The sequence below is a fragment of the Lissotriton vulgaris genome, chromosome 8 (genome assembly GCF_964263255.1).
Source record: "Lissotriton vulgaris chromosome 8, aLisVul1.2, whole genome shotgun sequence".
Taxonomy (NCBI): Eukaryota; Metazoa; Chordata; class Amphibia; order Caudata; family Salamandridae; genus Lissotriton; species Lissotriton vulgaris.
The window spans coordinates 1303924597-1303951331 of NC_141696.1; the positions used below are offsets into that span (position 1 = coordinate 1303924597).

General features: G+C 51.3%; 1 protein-coding gene across 1 annotated transcript in view; it reads right to left on the reverse strand.

The window, feature by feature from the left end:
• The window catches only part of ATM (ATM serine/threonine kinase), a 1399724-nt gene that overhangs the window by 772944 nt on the left and 600045 nt on the right, over window positions 1-26735 (reverse strand). Inside the window, exon 25 of the mRNA XM_086935231.1 lies at window positions 13031-13200. Within this exon, the coding sequence (XP_086791357.1) occupies window positions 13031-13200 (170 nt within the window). The remainder of the gene's footprint in view (window positions 1-13030; window positions 13201-26735) is intronic.

The window sequence follows — 26735 nt, forward strand, 5'->3', positions numbered from 1 at the left end:
CTGACGCAGTTATTCACACAGCTCTGATGATGCACCTCAGACACGGGGCTGACGCAGTTATTCACACAGCTCTGATGATGCACCTCGGGCACGGGGCTGACGCAGTTATTCACACAGCTCTGATGATGCACCTCAGGCACGGGGCTGACGCAGTTATTCACACAGCTCTGATGATGCACCTCGGGCACGGGGCCGACGCAGTTATTCACACAGCTCTGATGATGCACCTCGAGCACGGGGCTGACGCAGTTATTCACACAGCAATGATGATGCACCTCAGGCACGGGGCTGATGCAGTTATTCACACAGCTCTGAATGCACCTCAGGCAGGTGCTCACAGCTGTTATTATTCACACAGCTCTGATGATGCACCTCAGGCACGGGCTCACAGCTGTTATTATTCACACAGCTCTGATGATGCACTTCAGGCAAAGGCTCACAGCTGTTATTATTCACAAAGCTCAGATGATGCACCTCAGGCACGGGGCTGACGCAGTTATTCACACAGCTCTGATGATGCACCTCGGTCACGGGGCTGACACAGTTATTCACACAGCTCTGATGATGCACCTCAGGCACGGGCCTGACGCAGTTATTCACACAGCTCTGATGATGCACCTCAGGGAAGGGGCGGACATAGTTATTCACACGCCTCTGATAATGCACCTCAGGCACGGGGCTGATGCAGTTATTCGCACAGCTCTGATGAAGAACCTCAAGCACGGGGATCACGCAGTTATTCACACAGCTCTGATGAAGAACCTCAAGCACGGGGCTGACGCAGTTATTCACACGCCTCTGATGCACCTCAGGCACGGGGCTGACACAGTTATTCACACAGCTCTGATTATGCACCTCGGGAACGGGGCTGACGCAGTTATTCACACAGCTCTGATGCACCTCAGGCACGCGGCTGACGCAGTTATTCACAAAGCTCTGATGATGCCCCTCAGGCACGGGGCTGATGCAGTTATTCACACAGCTCTGATGATGCACCTCAGGCACGGGGCTGACACAGTCATTCACACAGCTCTGATGATGCACCTCAGGCACGGGCCTGACACAGTTATTCACACAGATCTGATGATGCACCTCAGGCACGGGGCTGACACAGTTATTCACACAGCTCTGATGATGCACCTCGAGCACGGGGCTGACGCAGTTATTCACACAGCAATGATGATACACCTCAGGCACGGGGCTGATGCAGTTATTCACACAGCTCTGAATGCACCTCAGGCAGGTGCTCACAGCTGTTATTATTCACACAGCTCTGATGATGCACCTCAGGCACGGGCTCACAGCTGTTATTATTCACACAGCTCTGATGATGCACCTCAGGCAAAGGCTCACAGCTGTTATTATTCACAAAGCTCAGATGATGCACCTCAGGCACGGGGCTGACGCAGTTATTCACACAGCTCTGATGATGCACCTCGGGCACGGGGCTGACACAGTTATTCACACAGCTCTGATGATGCACCTCAGGCACGGGCCTGACGCAGTTATTCACACAGCTCTGATGATGCACCTCAGGGATGGGGCGGACATAGTTATTCACACGCCTCTGATGATGCACCTCAGGCACGGGGCTGATGCAGTTATTCGCACAGCTCTGATGAAGAACCTCAAGCACGGGGATAACGCAGTTATTCACACAGCTCTGATGAAGAACCTCAAGCACGGGGCTGACGCAGTTATTCACACGCCTCTGATGCACCTCAGGCACGGGGCTGACGCAGTTTTTCACACAGCTCTGATGATGCACCTCAGGCACGGGGCTGACAGTTATTCACACAGCTCTGATGATGCACCTCAGGCACGGGGCTGACGCAGTTATTCACACAGCTCTGATTATGCACCTCGGGAACGGGGCTGACGCAGTTATTCACACAGCTCTGATGCACCTCAGGCACGGGGCTGACACAGTTATTCACACAGCTCTGATGATGCACCTCAGGCACGGGGCTGATGCAGTTATTCACACAGCTCTGATGATGCACCTCAGGCACGGGGCTGACGCAGTCATTCACACAGCTCTGATGATGCACCTCAGGCTCGGGCCTGACACAGTTATTCACACAGATCTGATGATGCACCTCAGGCACGGGGCTGACACAGTTATTCACACAGCTCTGATGATGCACCTCAGGCACGGGGCTGCCGCAGTTATTCACACAGCTCTGATGATGCACCTCAGGCACAGGGCTGATGCAGTTATTCACACAGCTCTGATGATGCACCTCAGGCACAGGGCTGACGCAGTTATTCACACAGCTCTGATGATGCACCTCAGGCACGGGGCCGACGCAGTTATTCAGACAGCTCTGATGATGCACCTCTGGCACTGGGCTGACGCAGTTATTCACACCCCTCTGATGATGCACCTCAGGCACGGGGCTGACGCAGTTATTCACACAGCTCTGATGATGCACCGCAGGCACGGGGATGACACAGTTATTCACACAGTTCCGATGATGCACCTCAGGCAAGGGGCTGACGCAGTTATTCACACAGCTCTGATGATGCACCTCGAGCATGGGGCTGACGCAGTTATTCACACAGCTCCGATGATACACCACAGGCACGGGGCTGATACAGTTATTCACACAACTCTGATGATGCACCTCGGGCACGGGGCTGACAGTTATTCACACAGCTCTGAATGCACCTCAGGCAGGTGCTCACAGCTGTTATTATTCACACAACTCTGATGATGCACCTCAGGCACGGGGCTGACGCAGTTATTATTCACACAGCTCTGATGATGCACCTCAGGCACGGGCTCACAGCTGTTATTATTCACACAGCTCAGATGCCAGGGTTCAATTCCCCGCCTCGGCGGGTCTTGGGCTAAAAATTCCACGGACTCGATAATTCTCGCTCCGGTGCTTTCTCGACTCACGGGTTCACACTCTGCGACTCTGGGCAATAGCTTGCTTAATCTCCACAACGGCCCCTCGCGGCGGGATGCCTGGCTTTCACCTTGTGGATACCCTGCCGGGGCTATCTCACAGGGGAATACCAGGACGGGTTCCCTAAGCAAGCGCCGGGACACCCACTGCGGGTAGCTGTGCGCTATATAAGCTCAAATACATACAGCTCTGATGATGCACCTCAGGCACAGTGCTGACGCAGTTATTCACACAACTCTGATGATGCACCTCAGGCACGGGGCTGACGCAGTTATTCACACAGCCCTGATGATGCACCTCAGGCACGGGGCTGACGCAGTTTTTCACACAGCTCTGATAATGCACCTCAGGCACGGGGCTGACGCAGTTATTCACACAGCTCTGATGATGCACCTCAGGCACGGGGCTGATGCAGTTATTCACACAGCTCTGATGATGCACCTCAGACACGGGGCTGACGCAGTTATTCACACAGCTCTGATGATGCACCTCGGGCACGGGGCTGACGCAGTTATTCACACAGCTCTGATGATGCACCTCAGGCACGGGGCTGACGCAGTTATTCACACAGCTCTGATGATGCACCTCGGGTACGGGGCCGATGCAGTTATTCACACAGCTCTGATGATGCACCTCGAGCACGGGGCTGGCGCAGTTATTCACACAGCAATGATGATGCACCTCAGGCACGGGGCTGATGCAGTTATTCACACAGCTCTGAATGCACCTCAGGCAGGTGCTCACAGCTGTTATTATTCACACAGCTCTGATGATGCACCTCAGGCACGGGCTCACAGCTGTTATTATTCACACAGCTCTGATGATGCACCTCAGGCAAAGGCTCACAGCTGTTATTATTCACAAACTCAGATGATGCACCTCAGGCACGGGGCTGACGCAGTTATTCACACAGCTCTGATGATGCACCTCGGGCACGGGGCTGACACAGTTATTCACACAGCTCTGATGATGCACCTCATGCACGGGCCTGACGCAGTTATTCACACAGCTCTGATGATGCACCTCAGGCACGGGGCTGATGCAGTTATTCACACAGCTCTGATGAAGAACCTCAAGCACGGGGCTAACACAGTTATTCACACAGCTCTGATGAAGAACCTCAAGCACAGGGCTGACGCAGTTATTCACACGCCTCTGATGCACCTCAGGCACGGGGCTGACGCAGTTATTCACACAGCTCTGATGATGCACCTCAGGCACGGGGCTGACAGTTATTCACACAGCTCTGATGATGCACCTCAGGCACGGGGCTGACGCAGTTATTCACACAGCTCTGATGATGCTGCTCAGACACGGGGCTGACGCAGTTATTCACACAGCTCTGATGATGCACCTCAGGCACGGGGCTGACGCAGTCATTCACACAGCTCTGATGATGCACCTCAGGCACGGGCCTGACACAGTTATTCACACAGATCTGAAGATGCACCTCGGGCACGGGGCCGACGCAGTTATTCACACAGCTCTGATGATGCACCTCGAGCACGGGGCTGACGCAGTTATTCACACAGCAATGATGATGCACCTCAGGCACGGGGCTGATGCAGTTATTCACACAGCTCTGAATGCACCTCAGTCAGGTGCTCACAGCTGTTATTATTCACACAGCTCTGATGATGCACCTCAGGCACGGGCTCACAGCTGTTATTATTCACACAGCTCTGATGATGCACCTCAGGCAAAGGCTCACAGCTGTTATTATTCACAAAGCTCAGATGATGCACCTCAGGCACGGGGCTGACGCAGTTATTCACACAGCTCTGATGATGCACCTCGGGCACGGGGCTGACACAGTTATTCACACAGCTCTGATGATGCACCTCAGGCACGGGCCTGACGCAGTTATTCACACAGCTCTGATGATGCACCTCAGGGATGGGGCGGACATAGTTATTCACACGCCTCTGATGCACCTCAGGCACGGGGCTGACGCAGTTATTCACACAGCTCTGATGAAGAACCTCAAGCACGGGGCTGACGCAGTTATTCACACGCCTCTGATGCACCTCAGGCACGGGGCTGACGCAGTTATTCACACAGCTCTGATGATGCACCTCAGGCACGGAGCTGACGCAGTTATTCACACAGCTCTGATTATGCACCTCGGGAACGGGGCTGACGCAGTTATTCACACAGCTCTGATGCACCTCAGGCACGGGGCTGACGCAGTTATTCACACAGCTCTGATGATGCACCTCAGGCACGGGGCTGATGCAGTTATTCACACAGCTCTGATGATGCACCTCAGGCACGGGGCTGACGCAGTCATTCACACAGCTCTGATGATGCACCTCAGGCACGGGCCTGACACAGTTATTCACACAGATCTGATGATGCACCTCAGGCACGGGGCTGACACAGTTATTCACACAGCTCTGATGATGCACCTCAGGCACGGGGCTGACGCAGTTATTCACACAGCTCTGATGATGCACCTCAGGCACGGGGCTGACGCAGTCATTCACACAGCTCTGATGATGCACCTCAGGCACGGGGCTGACGCAGTCATTCACACAGCTCCGATGATACACCTCTGGCACTGGGCTGATGCAGTTATTCACACAACTCTGATGATGCACCTCGGGCACGGGGCTGACAGTTATTCACACAGCTCTGAATGCACCTCAGGCAGGTGCTCACAGCTGTTATTATTCACACAACTCTGATGATGCACCTCAGGCACGGGGCTGACGCAGTTATTATTCACACAGCTCTGATGATGCACCTCAGGCACGGGCTCACAGCTGTTATTATTCACACAGCTCAGATGCCAGGGTTCAATTCCCCGCCTCGGCGGGTCTTGGGCTAAAAATTCCACGGACTCGATAATTCTCGCTCCGGTGCTTTCTCGACTCACGGGTTCACACTCTGCGACTCTGGGCAATAGCTTGCTTAATCTCCACAACGGCCCCTCGCGGCGGGATGCCTGGCTTTCACCTTGTGGATACCCTGCCGGGGCTATCTCACAGGGGAATACCAGGACGGGTTCCCTAAGCAAGCGCCGGGACACCCACTGCGGGTAGCTGTGCGCTATATAAGCTCAAATACATACAGCTCTGATGATGCACCTCAGGCACAGTGCTGACGCAGTTATTCACACAACTCTGATGATGCACCTCAGGCACGGGGCTGACGCAGTTATTCACACAGCCCTGATGATGCACCTCAGGCACGGGGCTGACGCAGTTTTTCACACAGCTCTGATAATGCACCTCAGGCACGGGGCTGACGCAGTTATTCACACAGCTCTGATGATGCACCTCAGGCACGGGGCTGATGCAGTTATTCACACAGCTCTGATGATGCACCTCAGACACGGGGCTGACGCAGTTATTCACACAGCTCTGATGATGCACCTCGGGCACGGGGCTGACGCAGTTATTCACACAGCTCTGATGATGCACCTCAGGCACGGGGCTGACGCAGTTATTCACACAGCTCTGATGATGCACCTCGGGCACGGGGCCGATGCAGTTATTCACACAGCTCTGATGATGCACCTCGAGCACGGGGCTGGCGCAGTTATTCACACAGCAATGATGATGCACCTCAGGCACGGGGCTGATGCAGTTATTCACACAGCTCTGAATGCACCTCAGGCAGGTGCTCACAGCTGTTATTATTCACACAGCTCTGATGATGCACCTCAGGCACGGGCTCACAGCTGTTATTATTCACACAGCTCTGATGATGCACCTCAGGCAAAGGCTCACAGCTGTTATTATTCACAAACTCAGATGATGCACCTCAGGCACGGGGCTGACGCAGTTATTCACACAGCTCTGATGATGCACCTCGGGCACGGGGCTGACACAGTTATTCACACAGCTCTGATGATGCACCTCATGCACGGGCCTGACGCAGTTATTCACACAGCTCTGATGATGCACCTCAGGCACGGGGCTGATGCAGTTATTCACACAGCTCTGATGAAGAACCTCAAGCACGGGGCTAACACAGTTATTCACACAGCTCTGATGAAGAACCTCAAGCACAGGGCTGACGCAGTTATTCACACGCCTCTGATGCACCTCAGGCACGGGGCTGACGCAGTTATTCACACAGCTCTGATGATGCACCTCAGGCACGGGGCTGACAGTTATTCACACAGCTCTGATGATGCACCTCAGGCACGGGGCTGACGCAGTTATTCACACAGCTCTGATGATGCTGCTCAGACACGGGGCTGACGCAGTTATTCACACAGCTCTGATGATGCACCTCAGGCACGGGGCTGACGCAGTCATTCACACAGCTCTGATGATGCACCTCAGGCACGGGCCTGACACAGTTATTCACACAGATCTGAAGATGCACCTCGGGCACGGGGCCGACGCAGTTATTCACACAGCTCTGATGATGCACCTCGAGCACGGGGCTGACGCAGTTATTCACACAGCAATGATGATGCACCTCAGGCACGGGGCTGATGCAGTTATTCACACAGCTCTGAATGCACCTCAGTCAGGTGCTCACAGCTGTTATTATTCACACAGCTCTGATGATGCACCTCAGGCACGGGCTCACAGCTGTTATTATTCACACAGCTCTGATGATGCACCTCAGGCAAAGGCTCACAGCTGTTATTATTCACAAAGCTCAGATGATGCACCTCAGGCACGGGGCTGACGCAGTTATTCACACAGCTCTGATGATGCACCTCGGGCACGGGGCTGACACAGTTATTCACACAGCTCTGATGATGCACCTCAGGCACGGGCCTGACGCAGTTATTCACACAGCTCTGATGATGCACCTCAGGGATGGGGCGGACATAGTTATTCACACGCCTCTGATGCACCTCAGGCACGGGGCTGACGCAGTTATTCACACAGCTCTGATGAAGAACCTCAAGCACGGGGCTGACGCAGTTATTCACACGCCTCTGATGCACCTCAGGCACGGGGCTGACGCAGTTATTCACACAGCTCTGATGATGCACCTCAGGCACGGAGCTGACGCAGTTATTCACACAGCTCTGATTATGCACCTCGGGAACGGGGCTGACGCAGTTATTCACACAGCTCTGATGCACCTCAGGCACGGGGCTGACGCAGTTATTCACACAGCTCTGATGATGCACCTCAGGCACGGGGCTGATGCAGTTATTCACACAGCTCTGATGATGCACCTCAGGCACGGGGCTGACGCAGTCATTCACACAGCTCTGATGATGCACCTCAGGCACGGGCCTGACACAGTTATTCACACAGATCTGATGATGCACCTCAGGCACGGGGCTGACACAGTTATTCACACAGCTCTGATGATGCACCTCAGGCACGGGGCTGACGCAGTTATTCACACAGCTCTGATGATGCACCTCAGGCACGGGGCTGACGCAGTCATTCACACAGCTCTGATGATGCACCTCAGGCACGGGGCTGACGCAGTCATTCACACAGCTCCGATGATACACCTCTGGCACTGGGCTGATGCAGTTATTCACACAACTCTGATGATGCACCTCGGGCACGGGGCTGACAGTTATTCACACAGCTCTGAATGCACCTCAGGCAGGTGCTCACAGCTGTTATTATTCACACAACTCTGATGATGCACCTCAGGCACGGGGCTGACGCAGTTATTATTCACACAGCTCTGATGATGCACCTCAGGCACGGGCTCACAGCTGTTATTATTCACACAGCTCAGATGCCAGGGTTCAATTCCCCTCCTCGGCGGGTCTTGGGCTAAAAATTCCACGGACTCGATAATTCTCGCTCCGGTGCTTTCTCGACTCACGGGTTCACACTCTGCGACTCTGGGCAATAGCTTGCTTAATCTCCACAACGGCCCCTCGCGGCGGGATGCCTGGCTTTCACCTTGTGGATACCCTGCCGGGGCTATCTCACAGGGGAATACCAGGACGGGTTCCCTAAGCAAGCGCCGGGACACCCACTGCGGGTAGCTGTGCGCTATATAAGCTCAAATACATACAGCTCTGATGATGCACCTCAGGCACAGTGCTGACGCAGTTATTCACACAACTCTGATGATGCACCTCAGGCACGGGGCTGACGCAGTTATTCACACAGCCCTGATGATGCACCTCAGGCACGGGGCTGACGCAGTTTTTCACACAGCTCTGATAATGCACCTCAGGCACGGGGCTGACGCAGTTATTCACACAGCTCTGATGATGCACCTCAGGCACGGGGCTGATGCAGTTATTCACACAGCTCTGATGATGCACCTCAGACACGGGGCTGACGCAGTTATTCACACAGCTCTGATGATGCACCTCGGGCACGGGGCTGACGCAGTTATTCACACAGCTCTGATGATGCACCTCAGGCACGGGGCTGACGCAGTTATTCACACAGCTCTGATGATGCACCTCGGGCACGGGGCCGATGCAGTTATTCACACAGCTCTGATGATGCACCTCGAGCACGGGGCTGGCGCAGTTATTCACACAGCAATGATGATGCACCTCAGGCACGGGGCTGATGCAGTTATTCACACAGCTCTGAATGCACCTCAGGCAGGTGCTCACAGCTGTTATTATTCACACAGCTCTGATGATGCACCTCAGGCACGGGCTCACAGCTGTTATTATTCACACAGCTCTGATGATGCACCTCAGGCAAAGGCTCACAGCTGTTATTATTCACAAACTCAGATGATGCACCTCAGGCACGGGGCTGACGCAGTTATTCACACAGCTCTGATGATGCACCTCGGGCACGGGGCTGACACAGTTATTCACACAGCTCTGATGATGCACCTCATGCACGGGCCTGACGCAGTTATTCACACAGCTCTGATGATGCACCTCAGGCACGGGGCTGATGCAGTTATTCACACAGCTCTGATGAAGAACCTCAAGCACGGGGCTAACACAGTTATTCACACAGCTCTGATGAAGAACCTCAAGCACAGGGCTGACGCAGTTATTCACACGCCTCTGATGCACCTCAGGCACGGGGCTGACGCAGTTATTCACACAGCTCTGATGATGCACCTCAGGCACGGGGCTGACAGTTATTCACACAGCTCTGATGATGCACTTCAGGCACGGGGCTGACGCAGTTATTCACACAGCTCTGATGATGCTGCTCAGACACGGGGCTGACGCAGTTATTCACACAGCTCTGATGATGCACCTCAGGCACGGGGCTGACGCAGTCATTCACACAGCTCTGATGATGCACCTCAGGCACGGGCCTGACACAGTTATTCACACAGATCTGAAGATGCACCTCGGGCACGGGGCCGACGCAGTTATTCACACAGCTCTGATGATGCACCTCGAGCACGGGGCTGACGCAGTTATTCACACAGCAATGATGATGCACCTCAGGCACGGGGCTGATGCAGTTATTCACACAGCTCTGAATGCACCTCAGTCAGGTGCTCACAGCTGTTATTATTCACACAGCTCTGATGATGCACCTCAGGCACGGGCTCACAGCTGTTATTATTCACACAGCTCTGATGATGCACCTCAGGCAAAGGCTCACAGCTGTTATTATTCACAAAGCTCAGATGATGCACCTCAGGCACGGGGCTGACGCAGTTATTCACACAGCTCTGATGATGCACCTCGGGCACGGGGCTGACACAGTTATTCACACAGCTCTGATGATGCACCTCAGGCACGGGCCTGACGCAGTTATTCACACAGCTCTGATGATGCACCTCAGGGATGGGGCGGACATAGTTATTCACACGCCTCTGATGCACCTCAGGCACGGGGCTGACGCAGTTATTCACACAGCTCTGATGAAGAACCTCAAGCACGGGGCTGACGCAGTTATTCACACGCCTCTGATGCACCTCAGGCACGGGGCTGACGCAGTTATTCACACAGCTCTGATGATGCACCTCAGGCACGGAGCTGACGCAGTTATTCACACAGCTCTGATTATGCACCTCGGGAACGGGGCTGACGCAGTTATTCACACAGCTCTGATGCACCTCAGGCACGGGGCTGACGCAGTTATTCACACAGCTCTGATGATGCACCTCAGGCACGGGGCTGATGCAGTTATTCACACAGCTCTGATGATGCACCTCAGGCACGGGGCTGACGCAGTCATTCACACAGCTCTGATGATGCACCTCAGGCACGGGCCTGACACAGTTATTCACACAGATCTGATGATGCACCTCAGGCACGGGGCTGACACAGTTATTCACACAGCTCTGATGATGCACCTCAGGCACGGGGCTGACGCAGTTATTCACACAGCTCTGATGATGCACCTCAGGCACGGGGCTGACGCAGTCATTCACACAGCTCTGATGATGCACCTCAGGCACGGGGCCGACGCAGTTATTCACACAGCTCTGATGATGCACCTCTGGCACTGGGCTGACGCAGTTATTCACACCCCTCTGATGATGCACCTCAGGCACGGGGCTGACACAGTTATTCACACAGCTCTGATGATGCACCGCAGGCACGGGGCTGACACAGTTATTCACACAGCTCTGAATGCACCTCAGGCAGGTGCTCACAGCTGTTATTATTCACACAACTCTGATGATGCACCTCAGGCACGGGGCTGACGCAGTTATTCACACAGCCCTGATGATGCACCTCAGGCACGGGGCTGACGCAGTTATTCACACAGCTCTGATAATGCACCTCAGGCACGGGGCTGACGCAGTTATTCACACAGCTCTGATGATGCACCTCAGGCACGGGGCTGATGCAGTTATTCACACAGCTCTGATGATGCACCTCAGACACGGGGCTGACGCAGTTATTCACACAGCTCTGATGATGCACCTCGGGCACGGGGCTGACGCAGTTATTCACACAGCTCTGATGATGCACCTCAGGCACGGGGCTGACGCAGTTATTCACACAGCTCTGATGATGCACCTCGGGCACGGGGCCGACGCAGTTATTCACACAGCTCTGATGATGCACCTCGAGCACGGGGCTGACGCAGTTATTCACACAGCAATGATGATGCACCTCAGGCACGGGGCTGATGCAGTTATTCACACAGCTCTGAATGCACCTCAGGCAGGTGCTCACAGCTGTTATTATTCACACAGCTCTGATGATGCACCTCAGGCACGGGCTCACAGCTGTTATTATTCACACAGCTCTGATGATGCACCTCAGGCAAAGGCTCACAGCTGTTATTATTCACAAAGCTCAGATGATGCACCTCAGGCACGGGGTCACAGCTGTTATTATTCACATGGCTCTGTTGCGCTCTGTAATACTCTTTACTAATAACTCTCTCCTACTCACTATCGACTTCTCACTCTACTACTTACTGTGTGTGTGGGTGCTAATGCAATAGGTCTTGCATATGTACGTGATGAAGCTATTGGCAATGTAAATGACAATGCCATTTATTTATGATTTAAAGAAAAAAAATAATGAGCAATGCCAATAGCTCTACCTTTAATGCTGCCGAGACCATTGCATTGTAAATGCTTGTTTTCTGTGTCATTTATCTGGAGGGCTTTCTCCTGCATGTGTTTTATGTTATTGTACTATATTGCATCTAAAACGAGAAAAATGTGTTATAAAAAAATTAAATTAAGTATGTATTAGGCCTTTTCTGAGCCCTGCACCAGGGTTTTACGTAATGACTCCGCTAGGGAGGCCCTACGCAAATTTAAAAGAGAAGCTAGAGACTAGCAAAAGCACCCTATGACAGGCAGGTGGAGGTTTTTTTCCTGACCAAACCAGTGTCCTTACATGTCTTATCCCGTTTCCCTTTAAATTGACATATACCAAGCAACTCATATCAGTACAAATTGAAAGAAAAGAAAGAGTCCCTTTTCAGCTAAAGTCATGGTCTTTGAACACTGTTTGCAAAATAAAGAGCATGGCAATAACGAAGAAGAGACGTATATTTTCTAAACATAGTTGCAAGAGGTACTCTTCAGTAGTCGCAGGCAACATCAAACTGTTCTGTTTCTCCCTATATATCTTTATAGATAACGTGTTTTTCAAATCTTAGGGTTTTGTTCATTGACTTATGAACCTTTATTGCTCAAAAAAAATTATGCTCAGAACATGTAGACAAGGAATGATAAAACGGCAAAATGCAAAAACCTTTGTGCAAAACATTAAGACAGCATTTTAAAGACTGTAATCTCAGCATAAACAGATGTACCTGTAAAACTCCTCTACACTGGAAACATTTAATAATGTGAAGGGAAAGGCAGACAAGCTGTAGCCAGGCTCTTTCATTCGCAGCCACTCAAGAATGAGGTAATCCAGGTGAGACATCATTAAGTCTTCGATACTCTTATAACCCAGGGTTGTGGCAACGCTCTGCAAAACCTGTGGTGTACGAAAATGGAAAGTAATCAGAAACCAACAAAATGAAGACAGATCGAATGACAGGCAGGATTCTTCAGCAAGGCAAACAATGCATGCTACCAGTGTTCAATTTGAATGAACAATAACAGTGATGATAAGTGGCCTACGGGCCTAAGTCTAACAGGACGGATCCTGAAGCCTATTCCACATTCTAATACTTGAAGAAGACATTGTTTTATGCTTGGGGCTCAAAACCTGCTAATGAGGAGAAGGTCTCCAGCATCACTAGTTATGTTCAAACATTCTGGCAGTTTCGTGACTCTCAAATATCCCTACAAGAGGATAGATGAGGTAAAGTTGTTTACCTGTTCCTACAGTTCTTCAAAATAAATATCTTCCATCGATAGTCACCTGACTGGTAAATCTCTGTAGAAAATATTTACGTGGCACTGCACATAAGCACTAAAATAACAGTCAAAAAGCCACAGACTTTTTGTAGTCTATCCACCTAATGTTATGACACAAACTCTGGCAAATGAGGTGGAAAAATTTAAGAGCTCCAACGGGCAGATGTTCAAAGCTTATCAAAATGCGGTGTTCACTAACCAGAAAGATGCTTTACATTTCCTAAATAAGTGCTGTAGATCCCCATGCCTCACACTCAACTTCACTTTCCCAGGGTTCTGGAGAGGACCAGGAACAATTGCAAAAACAACAGATGATGGAATGAATGCAGAACAATGTCATACATTCACCCCAGTACAGAGATCTGGGCCTAAATCCATCATTTTTTTGCCCTCCACACCACCCCAGTTCAGACATGGCCATATCAAATCAGTCTTGACCCTGTGCCTCATGGGAACAGTCCAGCCCGAACTGCCAAGCCATGTCTTTCCTGGACCGGAATCAAGCATCCTAGGACCGGTTTCTGGCAATCAGCCGTCTTCAGCCAGGATAGCTTGACTCCAGTGGTGTGGAGAGCATGGGACTCGCGTCTGAGCATACCCATCCCACTTGTGGTGACAATTGCAAAAACAACAGATTTAACCCAGATCTGTGACTGGGGGTGAATGTTTTGCCATCGTGCAACATTCTGTCCATCATCCTGTGTGTTTTGCTGTTCACCCTATGAGGGAAGGGTATGCCCAGACGTGGGTCCCTTGCTCACTACGCCACTGGAGCAAACTATCCTGGCTGAAGACGGCTGATAGCCAGAAACCGGTCCTAGGATGCTTGATTCCGGTTCAGGGAAGACATGGCTTGGCAGTTTGGGCTGGACTGTTCCCATGAGGCACAGGGTCAAGACTGATTTGCATATGGCCATGTCAGAACTGGGGTGGCTTGGTGAGCAAAATAACGATGGATTAAACCCAGATCTGTGACTGGGGGTGAATGTTTTGCCATTGTGCAACATTCTGTCCATCATCATGTGTGTTTTGCTGAGGACCAGGAACAAAGCAGGACAAGAGAAGGAAAGGTGAAAAATGTGAATTTGCACTCGTACTGGTTATGACCTTTGGAGATGGCTGTAAGAAAACACAAAGGTCAATTACATCTCAGTGTGGGTGTTCTGTTACTCTCCGTTGTTTCCAGGCTTTTTTTTGCCCCTTCAAACTAGCACACTCAACGATTACTGTTGTTCTCTTTTTCACTATTGTTTAGTTTAGACATGGACATTGGTTTATTGCCTAAGTACCTTTGAAAGAGCGATATCCAGGAAGGTTATTGCAATAGTCAAAGATGTAACGAAGAGGCCATGCACAACACGTACAAAAAGCCATATAGGTAATTAGTATTGACTAATATATCGCTCATCAATAGAACCTTTACCACTCAAGTGCTTTTGATTGAGTTCTACCTTTCATTTCTTTTTAGCTTTACTTACAGCAAATGGGAATTTTCTTCCCTTGCTGTGTGGACTGTTCTGGACTTTGATTCGCTAAATGAACTGATTGCGTAGAGTTGACTTGCCCCTTCAGTTACACCAGTTTTAATTGTACTTACATAGTTTTGTGTTATCCATCCTCACTATGAATTATTGTTTAAATGGCACTTGCAGCCTAAATCAAATGACTCGGTAGTAATCTTTCCCCTCAAAAGAAAAGTTCAGAAGCAATGTCCTTCAAAATCATATCTTTGCTGTAGTCAACAGGTCTCTGTTAAAGGTTTCAAGTAAGAATCTCTACGTCCCTCACTTTGCTTTTTTATACGTTAGCACGATGCGCCTATGTGATGACATCAAGTTCGTCCACAGCTTGGCAGAAGGGATCTAACCAGAGGCGGCAACCTCGCAAAGTGAAAACTCTAAGACAAAGTGAAACCGTTGTTTTAGTTTAAATTAAAAAACATACCCAAACTGATCACCAAGATCTTGGACGCTCACAAGATCTTGCGCCCAAACTAAATCTCGACTGAACTCTGGATTAAGACACCAAGAGTGCTTGTAAAATATGTGCATACCTAATCGATAAAAAAAATAGCAGATATAAGCCCCAGAAAAAAAATGGAAGAAGGATTGGGGCAATTAGGTACTGGATGGCACTGATGAGGAAGGAAGGGCTACGGAAACTGGTTCAACCCTAATAATCTCCGCATGACCAAGGAAGATGGCAGGTTGCATGTGCACCTGTGACAGATATCACTCTTCTAGAACTCTAGTAAATGGTAATTAACTTTCTTCTCCAGCACTGGATTATTGAGAGTCACATGCTTGTATTAAAGAATGGAAAGGTAGTACCATAATTAATAGGTGTTAAGGAGGCTCACCTTAGTGAAAAAGAGTGCACACACCATTTATACCGTATATTACATTTATGTTGAAGCCTGCGTCACCACCTTCAAAATGTCCTTCAGTGGCACTCCAGTGATAAGTGCAACAGTGGCAGCTACTACTCTGGTGGAATGAGTGCGTACTTTGTGTCAGAGAGGAATTAGCAAGGCTGGAGTTGCGAGCTGTGATCTACTTACTTCAAGAGAGGACAACCCCTGTTAGAGTTAGTATAGGAAATTATACATTGATCAGACCTGCAAAAGGCTTTGGACTTTAACCCTCCAAAATGCATTGGGCCCCTTCTGCAGGAGTCAATGTTTGAGGAACAAAGGTCAGCAAGTGTATAATAGCACTTTAGGCATGAATCGAGGACTGGTAAAGAGAGTCATCTTGGTTTTATCAACCTTGACTTGAGTTAGGGTAGATGAATGGATTGAAGCTCTCCAACGTGTCTTGCTACAGCCAAGTTATAGGCTAGAGAAGAACAATAGTTACTTACCTGTTATCTGTGGTTCTCCAGTATTGGTGTCTTTCATAGATTCACATGCCTGAATCATTCCCTGTCGTCGGAGTGGGAGACCCACGGTAAATAAAAAAAGCAATAATTTGTATATAAGAAACCAAAACCCTTGGAAATAACCAACCAGGAAGTAAAGTAGCCCTAAGCTACAGTGGAAAAACTTCCACACTCATGACTATCCTAGTCATTTTGTATAGACTAAACTACAGGCAATCAGGCGCTAGCACCCACCAGAATGCTCTCCCCAGAGACTCAGGCTCACAGAATTTCTCGCACAGGAGTGAAACTAATAATATAGCCTGAGGAGGCTTTGAGGGGAGGTGGGCGGGTGCATGTGAATCTATGAAAGACACCAATACTGGAGAACCACAGATTACAGGTAAGTAACTATTGTTCTTCTCCAGTATTGGGGTGTCTTTCATAGATTCACATGCCTGAATCAGAGTAAATAGCAGTACACACCATCCTGCTCATAGACGCTTTTTTGCATTCCTATGCATATGTATATTTTGCACACAATATTACATGAAACTTAAGCGTCTAGAAGAGCATAGAGGAGGAGGGAGAACAGAGGCTCACCTTACTTAAAAAGATTACGAAGCACTGCTTGTCCCAGTGAAGTATCTGCATCGCTGGCAGCATCCAAGCAATAGTGCTTGGTGAAGGTATGCGTGCTGGTCCAGGTTGCCGCTCTGTAGATATGATGAAGAGGCACTCCTGTGAAGAGGGCTGTTGAAGAGGAGACCGCTCTCGTGGAAAACGCTCTTGGCAATGATTGCAATGGCCTTCCTGCTTGCTGGTGACAGAGACTGATTGCTGAGGACACCCAGCAGTCTATGGTCTGTTTAGATACAGCGTATACTTCCGTATGCTACAAAGAGCTGATCTGCTTTACGCAATGTAGCAGTTCGTTGAAGGTAAAATTTAAGACATCTCCTGATGTCCAGGGAATGCAAGGCCTTCTCCACTCTCGTTTGTGGATTAGGAAAGAATGTCTTTAAAAGCACCAGCTCATTAAGATGAAAGTCGGATGGAACTTTAGGCATGTAGCTAGGATTGGTACGTAGTACCACCGAATTTGAAGTGAACTGTAAAAACGGAGATTTGATGGTAAATGCTTGAATGTCATTGACTCTATGTGCCGATGTTAGAGCTGTAGTACCACATTCAAGTACCAGGAAGGAGGTGGACGCCGAACAGGCGGGAACATTCGAAAAAGGCCTTTGAAGAATTGCTGAATTATTCTAGTGGAATACAGAGAATTAGAGCCATCTTGTCAGAATCTGGACATGGCCGCTAGAAACAATTTCAGCTTAGCTCACTTCCAGGATGACATCCTACTCAGTGCCTCCCTTTTCCTTCTATGTTTGCCACAGTTTAGTTCTTACCGTTATTGATGATTATGATGTCCTAATTTCACCTTGTTCCAAAACTGCCTCTCCAGGCCCACTCACCTGTCCTTTTCCTATGTTCCTGGCCAAGGCCTCCATACTATGGAGGCCTATGTTGTTCATTCAAGTAGATGTTGTCAGTGCACACTGTGTTACTCCTTTCAGCTGTAGGGTGGCTCAAGATCCTTGGCTCACATTATCACCTGCCAGCATAAAATGGTAAGGGTTAGGGCACTGTTGCACAAGTTACTTACCTTCGGTAACGATATATCTGTAAGAAACAGTAGTTAGTATTAGATTCCTTACCTTAGAATATCCTCAGGCGTCAGACTGGATCCGGAAACTTTTGCGTAGCAGTACACTTGCGCTTCGGTAGGAGTCGTCTGCGGCTCCACGTCCGTCGTCGGCGCCGGGATGACGTTGCCGGAGTACTTACACGCCGCCCTCGCGCGCTGACGTCAGTTCTTATACACAGCTTTTCCGCGACAGAAACGCAGAGCCATGATAAAAACAAACACTGGTGCCATTAAACTAGGGCCCTGAAAGGGGATGACCTTAACCCTAGATATCGGTTCGCAGAACGGGGAGGATGGGTGGGGCGGTAAGGAATCTAATACTAACTACTGTTCCTTACAGATATATCATTACCGAAGGTAAGTAACTTGTGCATCTGAAGAAACAGGTTACTATTAGATTCCTTACCATAGAATAGATACCCCAGCAATACGAACCCCGGTGGTGGGTCTGCGAACCAATAATCACACCAGAAAGTCCTGGAGGACGGAACGGCCAAAGAAGCCATCTCACCGGACTTGGCTGTCCAGGCAGTAGTGTCTTGCGAACGTGTGCAGCGAGGCCCACGTAGCTGCCTGACAGATGTCCTGCAAGGGGACTCCCCGGCCCAGGGCAGTAGTAGCCGCCGTGACCCGAGTGGAAGGGGCTCTCAGCCCAACAGGAGGCTCCTTCTTAACCAAGGAGTAGCATGCCTTGATGCACAACACGACGCACTGAGAGATGGTCCTTTTGTGCACCGCCCGTCCCTCCTTAGCGCCCACGTAACCAACAAAGAGTTGGTTATCCACCCGGAACTGGCGTGTGCGATCCAGATAGTATGAGAGCGCACATTTTGGGTCCATACGGTGGAGTCGCTCTTCCTCTTTAGAGGGATGCAGAGGCAGAAAGAAGGTGGGCAAAGTGATGGACTGCCCGATGTGGAAGGCTGTGACTACCTTGGGCAGGAAAGAGGGTCTCGTCCGCAACACAACCTTGTCCGGATGGAAAGAAAGGAAAGGAGGCTTGGAGGAAAGAGCCTGGAGCTCACTCACTCACTCACTCTTCTGACAGAGGTGATGGCAACCAGGAAAGCAGTCTTAAGGGTAAGAAGACGGAGAGGACAGTTATGAAGTGGCTCAAAAGGAGCGCACATCAGGTAAGTAAGAACCAGGTTCTAGTCCCACTGGGGCATCACGAAAGGAACAGGGGGGAACATATGAGTGATGCCCTTCAAGAACCTATTTACAATCGGGGACTTGAACAAAGAAGGCTGATCAGGCAGCCTTAAGAAGGCGGAAAGGGCAGAAAGGTAGCCCTTGATAGTGCCCAGAGCAGAGCCCCGCTGGGCAAGAGAAAGAAGGAAGAGGAGAACCTCAGAAAGGGGGGCAGAGAGTGGATCCACAGCCTTTGCTGTGCACCATGCCACAAATCTGTTCATCCTGCAGGCGTATACCGACTTTGTGGAGGGACGCCTGGCTACCAGAATTGCATTGCAAACTTCAGGAGGCAAATTAAATGGCCTCAACTGTCGCCGCTCAATCTCCAAGCATGGAGGTGGAGACTGGACGGGTTCGGGTGGAGGACCATCCCCTCCTGAAGAGGCAGACAGATCGGGGGATCGACAGACATGCTGAGTAGCTGGGGATACCAGTATCTTCGCGCCCAGTCCGGAGCCACAAGGATAACTTGGGCCCGGTCGCGTCTGATCTTCTTCAGCAGTCTGGGCAGAATTGGTATAGGCGGAAAGGCGTACAACAGACCGCAGCTCCACTCACGATGAAAAGCGTCTCCGAGCGAGTGCCGCCTTGGAAATTCCAACGCGCAGAACTGATGACATTGCGCGTTCTCTTCTGCGGCGAATAGATCTAACCAAGGCTCTCCCCACTGCTGAAAGAGGCCTTGCGCCACGTCCGAGTTCAGACGCTATTCGTGATCCATCATGCACCGATGGCCGGGTTCGTCCGCCCTGGCATTCAGGGCACCTGCCAGGTGTTGAACCACCAGGTTCACGCCCTGATGTTCCAGCCACTGACAGAGGCGCAGAGCCTCCTGGCATAGGGTCCACGACCCCACCCCGCCCTGTTTGTTGCAGTACCACATGACGGTGGTGTTGTCCGTGAACACCTGCTGTTGGACTTGGCCCTTCTGGCAGGTTCACCCCTGAACTTTTTGCATTTGAACTCTGAAATAAGTATAGTGATTTCTGGTCTTTGGGCACTTTAGCACTGAGGCGCAGTGTAAAGTGCGTGCGCTCTCTGAGTGCGTGTGTAAGATTGGCCTGGCCTCCCACAGGAATGCATGGGGAATGTGTGTGTCCCTGGTAGTTCCTGATGCGTGGGGAGTGCAGATACGAGTTTGGTATGTGCGGACTCGTGTGATTAAATGCTGCGCGATGATGTGTGCGGTGTTATTGTGTCTAGTGTGGAAGTGCCACTTCTAGAAGTTGGCCTCTCTGTGCACTGAATGTGCTGGCTTGTGATTGGCTGGGGCTGGCTGGTGTGCCAGGCTCCTGGAGTCAGGATGGGTCTGCCCCGGTGGTGAATGGGAGATCTGCATGTTGATGGCTGGGGAGGAGTGCACCTGGGACCTGAATAGGGCTGGGCTTTCCCTCCACAATGCTGGCTCCACCCCCTGTGGTGTGTCTGATGTCCCTGACCCATCCTGTGAATTGGCAGAGGGGCTGAGCAAAACAAAGTGCTCAGGAACCAGTTGTATCTGGTTCGCCCCTTGCCTGCACCTTTAGACAAAGGAATTGTGTGTATAAAAAGAGGCTGTGACCTCTTGTAATAAGTTCTGGTTCCCAACTAGAATCTACCAGGGGTGTGCTGCTGCTGGGGCCCAGGGGAAGGCTTGCCTCTCTGGGCCCTGCCCAGCCCCTGGATGCCTGGATACTTGGAACTCCTGCTTAGGGTCCTAATGGGAGAGGGCTGCTGCTGGTGTGGCGCAGGAGGTACAGCCATGGGGGCTGTCTCCTGCCCTGTGTGCTGGCCCCTGGGCCCTGCATTCCCCGCCTGATGGCCTAGGACTATTTTTGCTCCGTTTTTGTCTTTTGTGGCTGGGTGTCAGTCCCTTTACAGCCTGGAGCGCTGTACCGCCATTTTTCCCGCTTATTTCATTGTGCCCGGTGCGCAGGTGCCCTCCCTGCGTGTGTCTGTCTCTCTCTCTCTCTCTCTCTCTCTCTCTTCCCCCCCCCCCTCGCCATTTTGACCTACAGCTGCCCAGCAAGTAGTGGGCAGCTGCTCTGTTTAGGTTTTCTTTCTAGGGGACTTTTTCCTTGGACTCAGGAGTGAGTCGCACTCCTCCCCTAATTTTGCCTTCCCCTGCTGTGCAGCACTTAGTGCCAGCTGCAGCGCTTAGGCCCTGTTCTTGTCCCCCAGCTGCCCAGCAAGTAGTGGGCAGCTACTACATTTAGGTTTTGGCGCAGTAGCGCAACCTGGACTTTGATGTTAGATATGTGCTGTGATTTCTGCGCTAAATGTGATTTAGGTGATATTATGATTTATGCACTAATGCTTTGGGTGTTAGGAAATGTACTGTGTGTAGTATGTTTTGCGCACCCTGTGTTCTGACACCGCTGAAGTTGTTTTTATGCGTAAAGTGTCTTACCTACACCCCTAAATGTATTTTTATGCTTAGGTGGTTGTGTTTTCCTGGTATAGTTATACTAGTGAGTTAATGGTTCCCTGCGTGATATTTTCCTCCGGGGGTTAGGGTTGCGTAGGTGGGACTTACCTTTTACCAGTGGTTACTGGTTGTGTGCTACATTTGCTATTTGGTGCTACAATTGCTATGTTCTAAGTCCTATGTTCTAAAAGTGCTATTTCTACCAAGTGCTTATTCCGGACAGTGGTCCATGTGGCCCTGTCCTATATGTACATAATCCCCTGTAAATTCTGCCCGTGCCTATGACACAATGTACATCCTGTGATTCTGATGTGTTCTGATAATACAAAGGCTATTGTGATATAACCTTGTGTGGAGTTCCTTTTGTGGGGGGCCTGGGATGTTGTTCCTGGGGATGCGTGCGCAAATGCTTTACACATTGCCTCAGAGATAAGCCTGACTGCTCGTGCCAAGCTACCAAGGGAGTGAGCAGGGGTTATCTTTGGCGGGTGACTTCCTTGCCCTGACTTAGAATGGTGGTTTGTGCCTGACTTTGGTGCAAGCCTTAGCCAACCAGAAATCCAATTTCTAACACCTGCACTACACTCCCCCGGACAGAGGGGAGGAATGCCTTCAGTGCAAGCCGGATTGCCCGCAGCTCCATAAGTTTGATGTGGAGCCGGGACCCCGCCGGAGACCAGAGGCAACTGTCTTGCAGTGCCCTCCGAGATAAAGACATGGTCGGACAATTTGCCCTGATGCTGGGCCCACTGAAACTTCAGGTCCCACTGCAGAGCCCCCATCCGCCACCTGGCGTGATGCACCAGAAGGATGCAGGAGGCCATCAGCCCCAGAAGCCGCAGCGTCAACCTGACCGACACTCGGGATAACGGCTGAAAGATCGGAATCAGAGCCTGAATATCCCGAACCCGCTGTTAGGGAGGATAAACCCGAAACTGCGCCGAGTCTAGAACCGCTCAGATGAAGAGGAGCTTCTGAGAGGGACACAGGTGTGACTTCGGCACATTGATGATGAACCCCAGCAGGTGCAGGAGGTCGGCCGTAGTCTGGAGGTGGCTGACGACTGTCTGGGGCGAGCCCGCCTTCAACAACCAGTCGTAGAGGTAGGGGAAGACTGAAACCCCTAACCTGCGCAAATGAGCTGCGACCATCGCCATCACTTTCGTGACAACAGTGGGGCGCTGGTAAGGCCAAAGGGGAGCACTGTAAACTGAAAGTGCTTGTGGTCTACCGTGAACCGCATGTAACGCCAGTGGGCCGGCAGGACGGGGATATGAAAATAAGTGTCCTGCAAGTCCAACGCTACCATCCAGTCTCCCGGGTCCAGGGCAGCTAAGACCTGAGCCAGTGTCAGCATCTTGAACTTCTCCTTCCGGAGGAAGCCGTTGACGTTCCACAGGTCCAAGATAGGGCGTAGGACCTCTTTGCCCTTCTTGGGTACCAGAAAGTAGTGGAAGTAACAACCACACCCTACTTGTGGCCCATGAACGCGCTCGATGACCCCCTTGGCCAAGAGGGACGCAACTTCCTCTTGTAGAAGTTTCAAGTGATCCCCCGACACGCGGTGGTACTGCGGTGGCATGGCTGGAGAGGACGCCTCGAAGGGGCGATTTGCAGCACCCACCTGTCCGAAGTGACAGTGCGCCAGTGGAGGTGGTGATGGGGAACCCTGCCCCCCACTGGCGTCACATGGGCCTGAAAGCTCGGACTAGGAGGGTTTTGAGGCGGATGCTGCAGGGGCAGGTGTGGACTGGCCTCACGATTGTCCCAGACATCCGCCACGGCGGTTTCCACGTCCGCCACCGCGCTGGATGGTAGTTTGCGGCCCATGGCTGGCAGGACGTGTGGGGGCGCCCCTTCCTTGGCCACGAAAGGAGTGAAAGGCAGCTGTTTACTGGCGCGGACCGAAAGGCCCAAGGACTTGGCCGTAGCCCTGGAGTCCTTAAAGCGCATGGTCTGCCTTGTCGCTAAAGAGGCGACTGCCATCAAACGGCATGCCCATAAGGGTGTTTTAGACATCAGCCAAAAAGTTGGCAGACCTCAACCAGGCGTGGCGAAGAATCTCCACCGTCATTGCCATCGCTCTGCCCAGCAAGTCCGTGGTATCCAGCCCACACCGGATGGAATACCGTGCCGCATCTCGACCCTCCGCAAGGGCTTGGGTGAGTTTAGTCCGGACCTCCACCGGACATTGTGGCAGCACGTCCGCGACCGTGTCCCACAGAGAGTGGGTGTAACGCACCAAGAGGCACGTGGTGTTGACTGACCGCAACCCCAAACTCAGGTAGGAGAATTCCTTTTTCCCTTATTGCTCGTATCTCTTGGATCTGTCGGGAGGAGCTGTCAGGAATGCGGTCTGGGAGTTAGAGGCCTGGATGACCAGGGTCTCTGGGGTGGGGTGGGTGGACAGGAAGCAAGGGTCGCCCGGAGATGGGCGGTGGCGCCTGGCCACGTTCCTATCTACAGGCGGACCTGTAGCAGGCTTGGACCAAGTACCCAGAAGAACGTCTGACAAGGCCTCATTAAACGGCAGCAGCTTGCCTGCGGTTTAAGGACCTCAGTGAGGAGGTTAGTCCTCACGGCCGCGACGGGGAGCTCAAGGCCCGAGGCCTTGGAAGCCCGCGTCAGCACCACACTATAGGCAGCCCCCTCCTCTGTAGCCACGGTAGGAGGGGAGACAAAACCAGTGTCGGGCGAAGTGTCCAGACCACTGGCCTCCCCAAGCTCACCTGTCCAGTCCTGAGAAGACTGGCACTCACGTGCGCGAGGGTCCTCGGACCCCTTCTTAATCCCCCTCGCCACCCATCTCCTGATACTCTGGGTCAAAGGATGGGGCCTCGTCATAGAAATAGAAATCTCCCATAGGCGTCCAGAGCGCCGCTCCGACGCCGGACCCGAATCTAGGGTAGGACCAGGGACGACGTCGTCCTGGGACGGTGCCGGAGGTGACACCCTGGGGGCCGGCGCTGGCGAGGTCGTAAGGTCGACCGGCGATGACCCGGATCCGGAACCGGATCCAGCGGGGCCCTGCGGTGTCGGGACCGAAGCACCCGACGACGCCCGGGCCGAAGCACCCGGCCCGCATGGGGACCCAGTCGGGCCGCTTGGCCCGAAGGCGCCACGGAACCCGACAGAGGAGCGGGCAACCTCATGGCCATAAGTAAGGTGTCGATCTCCTTCGGCGTCGCGTTCTGCCCAGGGACCGGCGGGTATGGAACAGGACGCGATGCATGCGGCTCCGGCGGAGCCGCGGGGTGGTGTTGCCCGAACCCCCCGCTGCATCGCGCAAGCGTCGGGGGAAGTCAGAAGACCGATGACACCTTTTCGACTTCTTATGCCTCTTACCTGAGGACTTTGAGTCAGAATGGTGACGACTCCCGGAGCTATGATGACTCCGACCCCGCGACCGGTCCCTTGACCTCCTCGCGGACCGGGACCTCGAGCGGCGCGGGGCGGACTGCCGGAGCTCGAGTCGCTTGCGAGACCGCTCCAGTCTAGCTTTGGACGTCAGGGCCCGGCAGTCGGAGCAGGACTTGTCGTCATGGTCGGGGCCCAGACAGTGAAGGCACCGGAGATGGGGGTCGGTAACCGACATCAGTCAGTTGCAGTCGACGCAGGGTTTGAACCCGGGCATCCCTACCGGCACAGTCGCAGTCGAGCGACTTCAAAAGATGATCAAAAAGGATCGAAAAAGTTAGTCAAAAATTGACTAAGGGTACAACTTTTTCCGGATCTGTGCTTGCTGGCGCGGAAAAAAGAAGAACTGACGTCAGCGCGTGAGGGCGGCGTCTAAGTACTCCGGCGACGTCATCCCGGCGCCAACGACGCTGACGACGCGTAAGGGTACTGCTACGCAAAAGTTTCCAGATCCAGTCTGACGCCTGGGGATATTCTAAGGTAAGGAATCTAATACTAACCTGTTTCTTTCAGATCTGATCATTGCCGTAGTGTTCTCGTCCCTGCAACCCTAATGTAGAAAATGTCTTTATGCTCAGTGATGGCTTCCGCATCTATTCCGGTATTCTGACAGCTGCATTCAGAGCTACTATGGACTTTATTGTGCACTCAACTTTGAACCCTTGATGGATCACCTAAGGGTGGCTATCTTCAAAGGTGGTTGGAACATAACTACATATTTTAATACACCTACAAGAACCTTTGTGTAAAAGCAACAACAGAATGTACTCATTCTGAAATGACTGTGTTTGAAACAAGGACCCCCTGATATGGATAAAGATCCTGGGACAGGGTAAACAATGTATGCAAAACAACACTCCCAGGCACACAGACAAGATACTGGCACAATATAGGTGGCAAACAATGATAGACAACTAGTTCAAATTAAGAAAGTACATTTTAATTCAATATGATAAAAAGAAGTGATAGAATTCATCAGTCCTTTGATAAGACTTAATAAAATAACATTGTATCAATACATATGTTTTCACATTAAAAAAGAGAAGAAATATATCTAAAAAATGGATGGTTTCCATAAATCTTTATAACCATGAAATAAATGCATCTGTGATCTATCAAAGGTAAACAAGAGTACATAGGTTTTGATATTAGGTTCTATTACAGAATATGAAGCGGTACATTATAATTTTTGTATAATTAACTGGCAAAAGAAAGGTGTGGCAAACGTTAATAAGTTATGGTAAATGTTAACTAGTTTTTCTAGAACTGTGAAAATATGAAAAGATCTATTAGTAAAATATGCTTATAATCTCTTTCACATTATCACGATGGTAAAGTCCTGATGAAGACACAGTGTTTGTGTCGAAACGCGTCGACAGGAAACCATCCATTTTTTAGATATATTTGTGCCAGTATCTTGTCTGTGTGCCTGGGAGTGTTGTTTTGCATACACCTCATTCTGAAATTATCCAGATCTTAATCTAATCAAAGACAATTACAAAGCTCTCTAACTTTGAAGCGTGTGGGGCGGGGGGTGTGGCTGAGCCGGCGACCAAGATGG